At 40.6% G+C, this 16486-nt stretch overlaps 1 protein-coding gene across 5 annotated transcripts in view; it reads left to right on the top strand.

Moving 5' to 3' along the window:
* Positions 1 to 16207, top strand: part of fermt2 (FERM domain containing kindlin 2) — a 37112-nt gene extending 20905 nt beyond the window's left edge. For 2 of the 5 annotated variants that reach the window (XM_014337460.2, XM_005934269.3), the window contains exons 5-17: positions 2953 to 2985; positions 4585 to 4810; positions 4938 to 5040; positions 5401 to 5508; positions 7464 to 7598; positions 8145 to 8194; positions 8772 to 8896; positions 9086 to 9192; positions 9274 to 9489; positions 11832 to 11852; positions 13129 to 13253; positions 13390 to 13531; positions 13896 to 16207. In XM_014337460.2, the coding sequence (XP_014192946.1) occupies positions 2953 to 2985; positions 4585 to 4810; positions 4938 to 5040; positions 5401 to 5508; positions 7464 to 7598; positions 8145 to 8194; positions 8772 to 8896; positions 9086 to 9192; positions 9274 to 9489; positions 11832 to 11852; positions 13129 to 13253; positions 13390 to 13531; positions 13896 to 14069 (1565 nt within the window). In that variant the 3' untranslated portion in view covers positions 14070 to 16207. The remainder of the gene's footprint in view (positions 1 to 2952; positions 2986 to 4584; positions 4811 to 4937; positions 5041 to 5400; positions 5509 to 7463; positions 7599 to 8144; positions 8195 to 8771; positions 8897 to 9085; positions 9193 to 9273; positions 9490 to 11831; positions 11853 to 13128; positions 13254 to 13389; positions 13532 to 13895) is intronic. The other 3 variants (XM_005934270.3, XM_005934271.3, XM_005934272.3) reach the window with 3 other exon arrangements.
* Positions 16208 to 16486: the final 279 nt, after the last annotated feature.

A 16486-nucleotide genomic window follows, 5' to 3' on the forward strand; every position in this document is an offset into this window, starting at 1 on the left:
TTCCTGGGACAGCAGGTTGTATGGCAGGTTGTGCTGGCCCCATGAAGCTTCTTAGATTCTTTTTTGTATTTCATGCACTTGCGATTTAAAAAAAAAAAACAACAAAAAAAAACACCCACCCAAAACACTAAGATGACCCGAGTTTGGTGCGCCCTGCTTCTTGTGACCAAATATGAATGTGTGAGTTTGAGGCCTGCATGGGATCTACAGCCCTCGCTCTCAATTCCTTGGCAGGGAGGACTAAAAATGGCTGAGATTCCACACATAGTTGGTCACGCTGCCATTTTAAACCCAAACCAGGCTACAGGAGTGCAGTCATACTGACCCTCCTCCCTCCTGATGGGAGACTTACAACCATCTGAGCAGGGAGGAGCAGAACAAAACAGACTGCTGTCACAGAGTTAGCATTAAGCAGAACTGCTAACACCATCAGACAGGGTGAATGAGACTCTTTGTGCGATTAGTCTTTTCTGCTCTGCAGAGTCAGCTCTGTGTGCACTGAATGACTATATAGACTCACCAGTTGCAGGGATAGCAGCCTGAACACTCATTGTGAAAAACAAATTCTCCTGAAATACAGATTTGGATCTAGGGTTGTCAAAAAAATTGATACTCTGATACTATTTGATACTAAAAATGGCTCTCAGATTAGATACTCAACCCGGCAGTGCTGTCTTTGCCTCCTCTAGTTGACATAGACCTTCAAAAAGCACTGCTGCAGATAGGCAGGCACACAGCCCCTCCCCTCACTAGTTGAACACATGAACAGTAAGTTCAACACTGGACAACACTTCAAGGAATTTCAAGACATTTTAAACGGTTATCAGAAACATTAACCTGGCTACTGGACTCATAAAAGTTTGCTGTTTAACTATTAGCATTTACCTGGTAGCTACATTAGCCTGCTGTTAAGTTATCATTAAGGTGCTAATGATGATGCTAATGGTGGAACTAGGCAGGAATCGTTATCAGTACCTGCCCGACATTAATAGGCTGTGTAAATTGTGTTAGACTAACACAATTATTTGTGTCTAAAAAGTGTGTTGCTCTACCCCTAACAGTACGATTAGATCAACAATGAAAGGATGGTGCCAACTCACCAGATGCACAGCACTACATCAGACAACCTCAAATTTTGCACTGCTTAAAATTATATAAGATAGTGTTAAATACATAAAATAACATTGATGTTATTGTTGGTTTAGTTCTTATCTTGTAGAAAAGATTCATGTGTCTTATTTTATTTTCCTCCCATGGTACTAAGAATGCTATTGAGCATTACTTTGTATCAAGTTTAAAATTCTAGTATCATTACAAACCTATGTGGATCAGAGTGAACGGTGTATTTATTCACTCATATATTTAAATGTAATGAGTGATTGAAACTGCAAAAAGCAGTTACTTCCCAACACATCGATCACGCCCAGAGTTGCATCACCACATTTTAAGGGGTGTGCTACACACTCCTCTACGCCTTTGGTTTAGATACATTTTGTTCCCAGTGGGTAAATGTGGTCAGAGTATTAGGTGGTGAGGAGAAACAGAGTTTCAGTAGGAATGTGGAGAATCTGTTTACTGTCACCAGTCTCCTTGTGTGAGAGTGTGTGTGTGTGAGTATGTGAGCGCACACACACACACATCAGATCGCAGATCACATGCTACAGTCAAAGTACATTTTATGGCCAAGTTGTAAGATGTTATTCCGTCCCCTCGTGAGGAAGGGCTGGCCTCTTGGCCCAGATCTCCTGATAGAAATCACAAGGCTTTGAAAAGATGCAATCAGTACCACAGAACGACCTTTATCACATTTAGAACTGCAATACTTAGTTAACCAATTATTCAATCTACAGGAAATTAATATGCAACAGTTTTATTAGTCTTTTCACAATCCACCTTTTTAAATGCGATTATTATATTTTCTCAGTAAGCTGATAAAACAACACATTTGATTATAATACCATTCATAAGAACGCGACAGTTATTTTAACACTTTTCTGAAGTATTTGAGTCCGATTGAATGTTTTGGAGATACTCAAGCTTTAAACAGATCATTTTGCCTTTTTCTCAATGTCTTTTTAACTGATCTATTACTGCCGAGAACGGTAAAAGAAATACATACAAGAAATGTGTGTCTATAGAGTACCTAAACACATGCAAAATAGCCTATGTGTACTGTACAGTGAGCTCCACACTGATCTCGGAAGCAAATGAAATGGGTGGATGTCTAAACAACAAGTCCATAATGGGTACATGACCATTTATTTCCACTTGTAGACTGGCAATCTTTTTCCAAAACCTCAATCTCTATATTTAAAATTACTATTTAGGAAATGTCTCCACACTCGTTTGACCTGCCTCACGTAATTGGTCATTTTTGGTAGAAAAACCATGTTACTCATCCTCAGCTGTTGTTGTTACACGAACATAGACACGACGCTGCCCGTGATGCCAGTTCAGCAGCTCCCAGTGGAGCGGCTACGCCTTGGCATGCCCGCTGTTTGTAATCGTCTGTCTTGTCAGTGTTGAGAATGACAGACCTCGAACGGCCTTTACTTTGTAAAAATGTGCTGCACTTTATACATGCAAGGCTGGGTCATTCTGACCAACGCCTTGCCTGGGTTTTCAATCAGTCATGCTGCGTTGGATGGTTATGAATGGGTGGATGGAAACTGCAGAACTTCACTAGTCATGCCAGGGTGATCTCCCTCTGTGAAGAGGGTAAACTGAGTCATCCACTCTGAGGCTAGCAGTTGGCAGTGTCTGTGGAAATGCCAAAGATATACCCCATTCTTGTATTCCTCAACTGTTGTCTTTTTTCCTCTGTTTCCTTCTATGCCTGTAGAGTTTTCTGTGTCTTAAATCTGTCCACTTGAGTTGATTTCTACCCGTTTCCTTCCTTCCCTCTACATTTTCCTGTCTTTCTTTTTCTTACTCTTTCTCTTTTCATCCTAGCCTCTGAGATAATATACATCGGACCTGTGAAAGGTAAGCTTTCCCCTTCCTCTGTCCTTTCTTTTCAGCACTGCTTCCTCAGCATTGCCTCCTTATTCCTCTCTACACCCCACAGCTGGTGTGTTAAGGTCACATGACATATGTAGCATTTGGGACTAGCAACCGAGTCACCTGACTGGTCCTCCTAAGGAAGTCAGCTGATTCGGGTGGTCTCATGACAAAGGCTTTGCGCCCTTTTAGCAATTAGCTCATTGCTCACTTTTCTTAAAGCTACTCCAGGGGCCTGCTCACTGTGCCTGCAGGATAGCCAATCACTTGCTTGAGTATGCAGATATGAGATGGTTGTTATCGGGCAAGTTATATGTAGGACATTTGTGTTTTTACCCATAAACTTGTGTTCAGAATTAAAATCACATGCTTATAATCCCATCTGCATGCTTCAAATAGCAGCCCACACAGGAGCGCTGTAAAAACCAAATCCATGACAGTTCATTTATTGACCACCATCCCATGGTTTACTCGTAGTCTCAACAGCTGATGGTGGTCCTGCTCCTTCCATCTAAGCCCTCTATGAATCTCTAGTGTGGGAGTATTAGGGAGTAAAGTCATGTTAGCATTCTTTGTTTTTGCACCAGCATTTGAGATTCAATAAACAGGATGGAGGAGGCTCCTTTGTGTTATTAATGGAACTCCAGCTTTCAATTTATACACACTTTCCCTAGATATTTGGCATTCCCCAGGGGACCCTACGGGTGATAGGATAAGTCTTCTTGACCTGATGAACTTTGCATTGGGAGGAAAACCTTGAAAGAACCACTGATCACCCTCCCCCACAAGGAAGGGGAGGCCATAGCCAGCAACATGTTCTCATGACCTCAGTTTGCAAACATAAACATCCACATGCACACTCACATACAGAAACCAAGCCCACTTCCTCATTTCAGAAGGGGTTTAATGGTTTAGCCAGTGTTGCTTGACCCTACAGAGGGAGAGTTGGAATGGAGGGGAATGAAAATACTTTGGAACTTGGACTAACAGGAAATGCAAATAACTTCACTTTGGGGGCTTTTGTTTGTAGCCAGACTCCCAAATTAAAACACTGCAGACCAAATATACATATAACTCAGCATTTAAGTTGCTTAGACACTTAGTTTATCAAAGGTTTTTTTTATTTAGTTATATTCCTATAACATGTTTAAAAGATATAATGTATTCTCCTCCAATATTTTTGTACTCTCTCTCTTTCTCGTGGGTAAATTGTGCTGTAGTTTGCTGTGTGCAGTGCATTCCTGCTGGTTTTTCTTTTGGTCTGTAAGTAAATGGGTAAACCTGATCATGTTGTGCATCACCTGCATGCTGATCAACATCTACCCCACCATCAGCAGGAGGGTGGTGTTGAAGTCACTCATCTGCAAAGTTTGTGCTGGTAGTCACATGGTGTTTTTGACCACTAACTGGTCAGGCTAGGCTGCATTTGCGTGTGCTGAGAAGTCTTCACTCTTCCCCCTCAATGCTGTGTTAGTGACTTATGTGTACTTAACTTGATTGTGAGTGTCAGTATTTGGAAGTTTTTTGTGTTAGGTTTGTATTTCTGGCTCCGCAAGGGAATAACTGATGGTTATCTTTTTTCAGGGAGCATCTACTCTAGTCCAGGCTTATACAGTAAGACCATGACCCCCACCTATGACTCAAGGGACGGCAGCCCTTTGTCACCAACTTCCGCCTGGTTCGGAGACAGTCCCCTCTCTGAGGGCAATCCCAGCATCCTTGCTGTGAGCCAACCAATCTCCTCACCAGACATTCTGGTCAAACTGTACAAGCCTCAGTCCCTGCTGGACAAAGCCAAAATCAATCAGGGGTGAGTTAAACTTTGCTTAGTGGTTTAGTTAAAAAAGGTCGTTAACAGACGACATTTACAAGAGACTGCTTTCATGTTGTGTGAAAAAATAACATATTCTAATTAGCTGTAATCCCTGTTTGTACAGGTGGCTGGACTCATCCAGGTCTCTCATGGAGCAGGATGTAAAGGAGAATGAGGTGCTGCTGCTGAGGTTTAAATATCACAGCTTCTTTGACCTCAATCCAAAGGTAAATCGCACAGAAAAAGCACAGCACATTGTAGTCAGTTGAGATAATTATTGAGAACCTGCCATGCCGAATAGCTCTGTATCATCATATTCTAAAAGCACCAGATATAAGTTATTATAATCATAACGTAAGCAGGCATACATCCAGCCATTAGTTGGCATGATTTGGGTAAAAATATTTGTTTAACACTGGCCTGTAGAGCTTACGTTCTATATCTGGTACCGATGACCTGAATGGGGCGTTTGAAAGACTAGTTATTTGATACTTTTGTATCATTAATCTCATACAACCTTTACCTTTGACATCACTGCATTCAAAGTTGTCCAGTTTGCTCAATAATATGGTTTGATGTGCCCACAGTATGATGCCATTCGAGTGAACCAGCTCTATGAACAGGCCAAGTGGGCCATTCTCCTGGAGGAAATTGAATGCACAGAGGAGGAAATGATGATGTTTGCTGCCCTCCAGGTAAGAAGGTTGAGTGTTTGCGTACTGATACAGTTTAAGTTGGCAAGGTATGAAATTTAAAGAAACGCTGACCTTTTTTTATTGGGTGGAAGGCATGCTTTCTTCTCAGCTTCAAGGTAATGAATTGGATAGGATTGCAGCTCAGAGTGAAGCTGTAATGCTGAAAGCCCTGTTGCAGCATGCAGGCTAAATCTTGATTATTGTGTATTGTTTCCTATTTAGTTCATACTAATAACAAAGTACTTAGGCTTTTAGATTTAAAGAGAGGTTCTTATTACAGAAGTGTACTCGTCAAACAGTTTGAACCCAAGAATTATTACGTGACTCTCGGTAAAACAGAAACACAATTTTGGTCTGGGTGGACTTTAAAGGCACTGGTGGCATTGGATTATTGGGTTTTGAGACAAGTTCAAAGTAGATCAGTAGAAATGACAGTTGCTAGAATGGATATTGGCTCGAATGGGAGTGATATACAGATTTGAAGCTCTTTTACACCCCTAGGTTTCCTCATGTACCATTGGGGTGGTGTTCCTTCTATTTCTGACCCCCATAAACTGTGGGTGCCAAGACCTGAGGACGCCACCCTGTCTTCACCCTGAGGGTAATTATAGGGCATCTTGGAGCACAGGACCCCATACCTCAGACCACCCACCCCAGAAAGACAAGGTCTTGTAGACCTGTTCACATTCCTTTTCCCACTCTTTCACTCTGAGGTGTTAGGTTTGTTTCGTCTGACCAGTTGTAATTACACTTCACTGGTTTCTTCTTACACTGCACTGGGAGAGATGCTAATCTAAGTTGGGTGTTTGGGCCGGTAGGTAGACTGTTGCTGCCTATCTTTTAGCACTTTAGTAGCTACTACTGCGTTTCAGTCTTGGCTTTTAGCTTAGGTTTCACTGTTGACAGATACTAAGGTCTAAATAAAGAGCAATGATTGTCCAACTCTGGTATGCAGCTGGCTGGACTTAGCATGCTGTCACCCGGATGTATCACTATGGTAGTTCTCAAATATGAGGTAATCAGTGGTCAAGATTAGTGATTGACCTCATAGTCATGGACTTGGGACACAGGTTGTAGTCAGTACTTCAGCAGATAAAGAAGTAACTCTGATGATCACACAAACAAACAGGAAAATGGGAAACACTCCTTCACAGAGTTGCATTTTTTAAAGATGAGCCAGAGGATTGGACATCATGGCAAGCTCTTTGTCCTACAATATGAAGCCTTAGCCAGCTAAATCCTAGCTAAATCAGCTAAATCTCTATCAAACGCTGCATTGTATCGCTCACTTTCTTGACAGCTGTTCATTCATATATTGGTGGGGGTTGCTGATGGGGTGACATTATAAATACCATTTATCTACAAGCTAAATTTGGTATCTGTGACTCACTGATGGGTTTGTTTGTGGGGGGTTTGTAATAAAGAACAATCTCTTACTACAGTCTTGCACCAGTCCTACATTCAGTATACACTTGGTAAAAACAATTTCATTGCCTATAACAGCCTGACCTCAGTGAATCTTTACCAGTAACTTTAGCACACTTCTCTTCTTTAGACAACTTTCTTTATCTTCAGCTTCTTCCAAAAAAAACGGCATAGCTGGTAAACTCAGTGGTGTATGCTGGCAGCACTTGCTAACACAAATGCCATCACATCTTAAAGTATTTATATGGCAATTATCACAGATTGTTTTTCCTTTTTATAAGATGTAGCTGGAGCGTTTATGCACCGGTAGCACACAGCAAAACTTTATAGAAAAAAGCAATACTGTTGACCATGTTGGTGCAACAGATAACAAGCTGCTAACAGTCTATCTCCACCTCACACTTTCTTTAAATCCCCGTGTCTCAAGTGTTTTATTTTAGACCTGGAAGCTTTAAGGGAATGGACACTTTAGTAATAGATTGCAGGTTTCATGCTTTTAACCAGAGCATCGCTCTTTGTTTCATTCTCAGTACCACATCAACAAGCTGTCAATCATGTCATCAGACAACCACATGAATAATAGTGAGAAGGAGGTGGATGAAGTGGATGCAGCCCTGTCAGATCTGGAGATTACCTTGGAGGGAGGGAAGACTTCCAACACACTGGTATGAGACAAAACCACTGGTGCTTGAGTGTGCACTGGGCTTGCCTGCATCCTTTTTGTCCAAATGGGCGTCATTATGTGAATTTGTTTTTCCCAATTGTGAAATCTTGGCATCGGTTAGGTGCTTTTGTTTCTACTTGTGACGAAGTCTCCTTTCATCAGCACTCATAAACATGACAGGAAACGCACAAAGACAATGCAATGCACTACAGTTTGCTGGAAGTGCAAAATTTCACAGTTATTCAAAAGCTCTGCATCTAACAAAGAGCTGGGGGTTCTAAGGCCCCACTGAAAATATGTCTCTACTGTTACAACAACTTCTTGAAACATGTATTTAGCTTATCAGAGGAAACTGACCTCTGAGATATTACATAAGAAGCCAGCTTACTGTGCTGAGCAATGACATTGAAAATGTACAAAGTCAAGTGTGAGGTCATTGTTTTGTGTTTAATCCTTTCCCTTTTTTTCTTTCCTTTTATTCACATATATGTATGTATGTTAAAGTGTTCCAGGCTTATTTTAACAATAGCTTTCCCCTTTCTTCTAGGGTGACATCACATCTATTCCTGAGCTAGCAGACTATGTTAAAGTCTTCAAGTAAGTCCAGTGCCATGAGGTTAAATGCACCTTTACTATTAGCAAAACCACTAAACACTGCATGTTAGTCTATGCAAGATTACATTTTATCCAAAAGCTGTTGACTATGGCGGGACCATTCTCTGGCCGAGTAAGCCTGTTGCCTGTTTTTCTATTTTTTTATGAGCTTAAAAGGCAACCTGAAAGCTCAGCCTGCAAATATTCTTTGGCAAAAAATCTAGAGTGATTATAGTTGGACCAAGCTTTCGAATCATATTCATTTTTGGCTTGAAGCTTTTGCTGACAGGCAGGTGGCCCCTTGGGTGGTTGTCTCATAAAATGTATATGCTGGGGGGTATGATATCAAGAGGCATTTCCTCTTTTAATGGTTTTCCACAGTGCTGGCTTCTTTCCTATTCATCTCGCTGACTTTGCACTTGAGAAGCTCTATTTCTTTTCCTCCCCCTCCTTTGTACTTATGATCTCCCCTCCCCCGCTGTTCCTCCTCACCACCAATAAAGAAAATGGTTGTTTTTTCCTTTTTTCTTTTTTTCTCCCACCTGAACTCTGACATGTCTTCCGCTTTTTTTCTCTCTAGACCCAAGAAACTGACGTTGAAGGGCTACAAGCAGTACTGGTGCACATTCAAGGATATCACAATTTCCTGTTACAAGAGTAAAGAGGAGGGACATGGGACACCTTCCCATCAAATGAATCTTAGAGGTGCAGAGACATCCCTAGTTGCATAAGAGTACACACACACACACACACACAAAAAACAAAAACAAACCTCAATGTCATGCCCATTTATTTTTTCCCTGCAAATAAAAAAATCTGAGGTTGCATGTCTAAAGAACAGGCTCTGACACTTGACCCCTTTTTCCTGCCTGCACCATGCTTTTCTATTTGTAGGCTGTGAGGTAACGCCAGATGTTAACATCTCTGGTCAGAAATTCAACATCAAGTTGCTAATCCCTGTGGCTGATGGCATGAATGAGATCTGGCTTCGGTGTGACACGGTGAGGCTGAAGTTGGTGCACCCTTTAATGCGCTGTCTTATTCCTTTTTAGAGTTGGTTAATTATGACTTTTCATCTCCAGGAGAAACAGTACGCCCACTGGATGGCTGCATGCCGCTTGGCCTCCAAGGGGAAGACCATGGCGGATAGCTCATACAACCTGGAGGTCCAGAACATTCTGTCCTTCCTTAAGATGCAGCACATGAACCCTGACCTACCCATTGAACCAGTTGCTACTGATATCAACCCAGAATGCCTGGTGTCTCCGCGCTACCTGAAGAAGTACAAGAACAAACAGGTAAGCCATGTAGTCCAGGTTAGGATCTGTTTACAGCAATGTGGAGGTTAAAATGGTAGAAATGTTTGGTAAGGGGAAAAAAAGGGTTATCATCTAGTCTAGTGTGTGTTTTTAGAAAAGCTGATTACATGGTTGAAAGGTTGAAAAGCATCTGATTCATTCCAGGTGGGGTCCTCCTAACATCTGAGTTGTTTAAATACCTGTTCCTCTACTCCTCCTCTCTACATTTCTACCCACCACGTTCTCAGCTCTGTGATTGTAGACAAAAGGACTTAAAGAGCATAGAGTCATATGGATACATATCAGATGCAACGGATCAGAAAACCCGTTATTATGGACTGAGCATTTTGGTCACAAGCAAACCTCGTTATAATCTGGTGTAACATTTAATCATTAACGATGAATGTTCTCAAGTGTTATGTAGATTTGTGTGTTTGTGTACCCTGGAACAGCTGAGTACACAGCTGCCATGGTCAGGGATGGGTGAGGGAGGGGGTTCTCTTCTCGTAGCTTATTCACTCAATCTGGATTTGTTCTTATCGTAGTAGGAAAATACAGTGGTGCTAGGAGGCTAGAATGATGTTGGGAAGCTGCTGCTGGTACAGCAGGTGACGACTCAAATATTATCTGAAGCATAACTTTAAGTATCATTGATGTCTGGAAAAAAATTGCTCAAAGAAATGAGGGAATAAAGGGGTAAAAATGGACGTAGAACAGGAAAGGATCTAGGCAGGTTTGAACCATAGGAAACCAGGAATGTTATTAAAAGCAGTTGAAATAGAAATTATTGACACTCTAGGAGAAGTTAGACTTTGTTAGTCTGTGCTGCAAACTTGCTATAGGTTACCACAGTACAAAGCAGTGTTTCTCTTTAATGCTCCTTTCATAGAGGAAATGTGCATGTTAAGAGATCAAACACACAGCAGTACTAAAAGTCAGCAGATAATCCCGAATTACAACAGCTCAAATTTAAAGTTTCAGTTCTGTCTTTCTATTTGAGCCTGACTCGCTATCTTCTTAGTTTAGTCAGGAAATCCCTTAAATATATTTGGGGTCACCCACATGAAATTACTTCCACATCTATAACAAAACCTACTGATAAAAAAAAAATAAAATCAAAGAGTTGATTTAGTGTCAGGTAAAAATGCCATAAATGTGTGTCACTGCCCAACCTACAGTTTACCTGATGTCACTGAGAGACAGAGAAGAGTCCTAGCTCACTTTGGCTCATCTTTTCCTGCACTATTTTAGAGTTCTTTACATTTTTCTTACATGCTTGCTGTATAACTTAATCAGAGCTGCAGTTGTGGCCAGTGACAAAAAAGGGGTGTAGAAATAGATAAGGGGTTTTTTTTTGTTGGGGGAAGGGGGGGGGGGGGTTACAGAAAAGAAACACTCTGTAGCAAAATAATTGCATGGAACTGGGGCTAGCTTAAATAGGAAGGCTTTTTTCCCTTTTTGTTTTTTGAGTATTAGTAGTAATAGCACAGGATGTGTGTCTGTCTGTGGTCCTTTCTGGCACAGATCCAGTCTCGCACTCAAACACAGTCTAATAGATGATCTCCCTGGGCATAACATTAAAGCGTAATGGTGTACAGTCCCTTGTTCACACACACACATATGTAGTGGGCGTGGGACATCCGGAAATGAGCCATGCTTGGGAATGTTGCGCGGGAAAACTGTCTGGGATAAGCCCATTAACTCTTTGGCCAGCTGCAGCCCCTCCCCACCTCCCTTAAACTGGACTTCCTGTTGCAAGATTTGTCAGAGTAGACTTCTGTGCTGCATCTCCAGCCAGATACACGCACACAGGAGTTTTGTGATTACGTGAGTCAGGGTGGTTTCTGGATAAATGGGTTTATTTTAAACAGAAAATAAAGACCTGCAGCTTGGAGAAGCCCAACACCTTTCACTGCTGCTGTCACACATCGCCATCTTGTGGCTGACAAAGATATTACATAGAAACTGACTTCAGGGTTTTTTGGTTTGTTTTTTTTTAATGGCTCATTGTGTTTACAAAGAACAGGCAGGCATGATCTGACCTAAAATCTGCAGTTACACTGCCCACTTCCTTTATGTGAAAATGTGTGATTTCCTTGATTGCAGCTGTACTTTCCTCCTCCTGGCTGAACGCTGCATGCCCCTTTAGCTCCACAGCCTTCCTCCCTGCTTTCTGTTATTACAGTCATGTCCTGCATTGTTGTTGTTGGGTTTTTTTTATCTTTCCTCTCTCAACAGTGATCTTACTGTCTTCTTCTCTTTGTCCAAACGTTGTATTCCTTCTGTCTGTATGCATCTCCTTCATTCCCATCTATCTTCCCATACCTACCTCTCCTCCTCAGCCAGGCTATATCAGGGACTTGGTAAGTTGTGTCCACTGGCTGCTGTTTTAAGCTTTAGATACTTGCATGATTGTTTGAACTCTGAACAATTTATGTATCTGGGTTATCAAACCTAACAATAACTATAGCAAGTCATAGTGGCCGCCATAGTAGAGTAGATGGTATAGTTTCTGTATGTCACTTGTTATTAACTCTAACAGTGTTCTTTGGGGTGTACAAGATAAGAAAGTAACACATAATTGTATCAAGTGAGCATCTGTGTGGTGTGGGGCTATAAATATACAGACTGAGTGAAACAAATGGACCATGCAGGTCTTTTGCATGTTTTAGCTCATTTAACACACAGTCCATATGCAGCATTTAACGTTAGCCTCACTGGTGTAATAGAGCAGACCCTTGTGAAAATGTTTTTAGACTGATGAATAGTTTAATGTATTTTATTCTTTCTTTTTTTTAATAATATGTTTAGCCTTTAGTTAGTTGCTTATTTTAGTTCATGTATTTCTAATATATGTAAAGCAGAGCCCAGACTGCTGAAGGTAAGTGATCCATCACAGTAAATCTAATTTACGTATTTTATTGTAATGCAGTCCGGCAGAGACCACTAAAGCTTTTCAAGTGCATTAGAGAAGCTGTGATGTTCAGGCAGCTTCACTGCAACCTTTTTAATGTATAAAATGATCAGTCCATGATGGATTACTTATCTTTAGGGGAGTTTAAGTGTGGCTAAATTATATTCTGTGCTCACATTAACTGAAACTACTCATTCTCTAAGTGTACTGACAGAAATGGTAGAATCCTTGTTTTGGGCTATGTGGTCATTTTGACTTTCTGCTCCTGTGCTCATGGTAAGGTTTAGGTTACAGCCTTAAGAATCATGTAGCACCACTGGAGGGAGGCACACATGTGTGAATACATGCATGCCAATTCACACAGTTCACCCTGAAAGCTTCCTTAAGTTGGCTCATTAACCTCAGTCTGGGCTCTAAAGCAGACTCGGATTCATAATTGTTTTCTAGCTGTATGTAGTAGACATTCACTGTGAACGCTCACTGGTTATTGACACCCTGCTCTGAAAGCTTTATGGGGTTAACCACAGCTTGTTTACACTTTGGGCGCGTGTTAAATTGGTGCATTGGTTTGTTAGTGTGGTGTGTGGGATGCATTTGTTTACGGTCATTAGTGTGTCTGTTTGTGAATACTTTAAATGGTGGGAGTAAATAAAAAATACATTTAAAAAAGAAAAAGAAAAAAAAAAAAGTCATGTGTGTAATGAGTGCGGTTTTGTTTCTGTCAGATTTCAGCCCGGATTCTTGAAGCCCACCAGAATGTGGCCCAAATGAGTCTCATCGAGGCCAAGATGCGCTTTATCCAGGCATGGCAGTCCCTTCCTGAGTTTGGGATCACTCATTTCCTTGCAAAGTATGTTTGTAACAACTGACTAAAGATGTGTCTTCATCCAAAAAAACTCATCACACATACTGACAGTCACATATTTAGTCATTGTATCAACACACTTTCATTCCACAATAGATTCTAACTCTTTTCTTCTTTGCAGGTTCCAGGGTGGAAAGCGGGAGGAGCTGATCGGTATCACTTATAATCGTTTGATCCGGATGGACGCCAGCACCGGAGATGCCATCAAGACATGGCGCTTTAGTAACATGAAACAGTGGAACGTCAACTGGGAGATCAAGATGGTAGGAAACCCACATAACTGCTTTACCTTTAGTATTACCTTCTTAAAAACATTATTGGAACATGACAGGCACACTGATTCGATCAGATACAAAATTAACACAGTGTTATAAAACAGAAGAGGCAAATTTAGCTTCCTTTTAACCTTCTTGGATTTATTTTGCTGGTTTGTTTAATTGTGTTTGATAATTAAGTGAATGACTTGAATTTGTTGATCTATTAATCTAGTAAAAAGGGTGGAAGTCAACAGTGAAAGTTCTTTGCATTGCTTGTTGTGATGTTAGCTTAGCTGATCCCACATATAAAACGACTATGTCAGCCAAAAAACGACTGATGTGACTGATGTGACGTGCTCTGTGTGCACAGGTGACTGTGGAATTTGCAGACGAGCCCAGTCTTTCATTCATCTGCGCCGAAGTGGACTGTAAGGTGGTCCACGAGTTCATTGGTGGCTACATCTTCCTGTCCACGCGTGCCAAGGACCAGAATGAGTCTCTAGATGAGGAAATGTTCTATAAGCTGACAAGCGGCTGGGTCTGAGCTGTTCCAGGCTGCCAGGGTTCAATGATTGTAGGTCAGGGGCCAGGAGGGGGAGTGGCTGGAGGTCGGGGGGGAAACCTCAATGTATGAATTTATTTTACTTTTTCTTTTTAATTGTTTATGTCTGCGCTGAAAAGCCCAGAGCAGCATGACTATTGCCATGGCTGACGCTATTTTTAAGGTCATAGTTTTTTGGAGGTTTTTTTGCATTAATGCTGACAAGGTCATTTGTTGCAACACTAATGTTGTGGTGGATGCAGTTCAGATGAACTCCAGTGGTTGAGCAGAAAGCTAAGTTTGTCTGTTGTCCTACAACCACCTGTCTCCTCTCCTCCTGGACTGGCCACCAACTTACGTCCATGACGACCCTTTAACACCATTCAAACATCAGAATAAATCCCAAAGAATCTTTTTTCCCCACTTATTCTTTTTCACTTTCCTTTTTTCTCTCTCTTTTGGAACTGGACTAAAGAGGCTGACATAACAACGTAGATAAAAATGTAATTGTAGTGCCTCAGGGACCTACAGTTACTCATCCTAAAAGGTGGTTATCAAGAGTATCTATAACAGCAGAGGTCAGTCGATCAGATCTGCATGTCCATCCTGTCCACTCTGTGAAAGGTTTTTCTTTGAAGTCACGCGTAAGTGCACTTGTGCAGTATATAGTCCTGTTTATGAATAAGCTGTCCTGAACTTTCCGTTTATTTTTTTGCTTCTGATTTCTGTCGTTGCCTCACAACTTGTGTCCTTCCTGTTGAGTCTCTCTGTTGATTATGTTTTAGCTGACAGGTTTGACATTGTGAGATGTACTCTGTATTTAATAGACCGCTAAAAATGAGAGCACACTACAGTTCAGTGCAACAGCATGAGCATCAAGTGGGTTTGAGTTATCTGGTTTCCGGCTGATGTAAATGTCCTTGCTGCAGAAATGTTGATAGAGTGTAGCGCTGACTACAACCACCTACTAGTTTTTTTTTAAAGTAAGGTGTAAAAATTTTCAGTTAGAATGTTCAACTAAGGTAATTAACATGCCTTTAAAACATGATGTCTTTTTATATTTTCCAAACTGTAAGCAGTCTTCTGTTTAGACAAAGCTTAAAGTGCACAGATTTTATGCCAGAGAGCATTAACACATCTGTTTATGGCTCTTTTTCTGACCACAGTTTTAGGTCAGATTTGAACGGCATCCTCAGATCTGAAACCACTGATGTCTCATAGCGTAGTGCATGTACACTACATAACAGGAGGGACATTATCACATATCCCTTGTACTGGCTTTTACATTAACGCTGTTTTGTTTGTCACACCATATAGTATTATTACTATTATTATTATTATTATTGTTGTTGTTGTTATCGTTATTATCAGTACACACCAGCAAAAGGTCACAGAGTTTAAAAAATAAATATGCAAACTTTTTTTGTTCTGTCCTCAGTATGAAGGATCAGTAAATGAAGTATTTTTTTTGTAACTAATGTAAAAAAAACACAAACATTTTTATAGAATTGTACAGTTTTGTTTTGTTTTTCTGCATTTTGGGGGTTTGCAGGTAAGCCATCTGTCAACACGTGTAGTAAATGTGCCTGCTCATGTTGTAGTCTTACTGAGTTTCAGATGAAGATATATGTGAATATATATGAAGATAACACTAGTCTCAAACTCCAGGTTTGGTTAAGAAGTTCTGTTGAGTATATATATTTTTCTAAAATACAGATACACAAGCCTTTTTCACTGTGCCCTGTCTCCCCCCCCATTTCTGCTTTCTCTTCTACATTTCCATTTGTAGCTCTGTCATTTTTAGCTCATTTAAAAAAAGAACTGACATTGTCATTGATGTGCTTTTTTTGCTGCAAGTTTGACTCTATGCCATTTTAGGTTACTTCACTACTTACTATTTGTCTGGTATTTGACACAATTGAAGTGTGCAATTAAATAATGTCCATATGAAGGAGAGACAAATCAGCAAAAAAAAAGAAAAAAAGAACAGAGGTAAGCGAAAACTGTTCTGTTAATTTTTAATTTCTCTGACTTTTTGTTTGCCTTCAGTGTCAAGAGTAGCAGTGCATGTCCTGCTGTTCTGTTTTCTGACTGTAAAAATGCATTTATTTAAAAAAATGAATAAAATAATTTTTATTTAATTACCTGTATCTGTCCTTGATTTGACATAATTTGCCATTACAATATAACATTTGCACAAAAGTAAAATATGACATTAAGGCTGCAACAATTCGTCGTTATAATCGACGACGCGGAATTTTATTGTCGACACGTCCTATTCTTTAAAAAAACAAACAAAACAAAAAAAAACCCCACAAGTGTGTTTCTTGTACTTGCAGTACACTGCAGTAAGCTATGTTCTGCTAAGACTGCACTCAATACTAACAAAGAAGAAACTAGGGAAACAGGGTCCAGTAACC

Source organism: Haplochromis burtoni, unplaced genomic scaffold (assembly GCF_018398535.1).
Source record: "Haplochromis burtoni strain Fernald_Lab_line unplaced genomic scaffold, NCSU_Asbu1 Contig_89, whole genome shotgun sequence".
Taxonomy (NCBI): Eukaryota; Metazoa; Chordata; class Actinopteri; order Cichliformes; family Cichlidae; genus Haplochromis; species Haplochromis burtoni.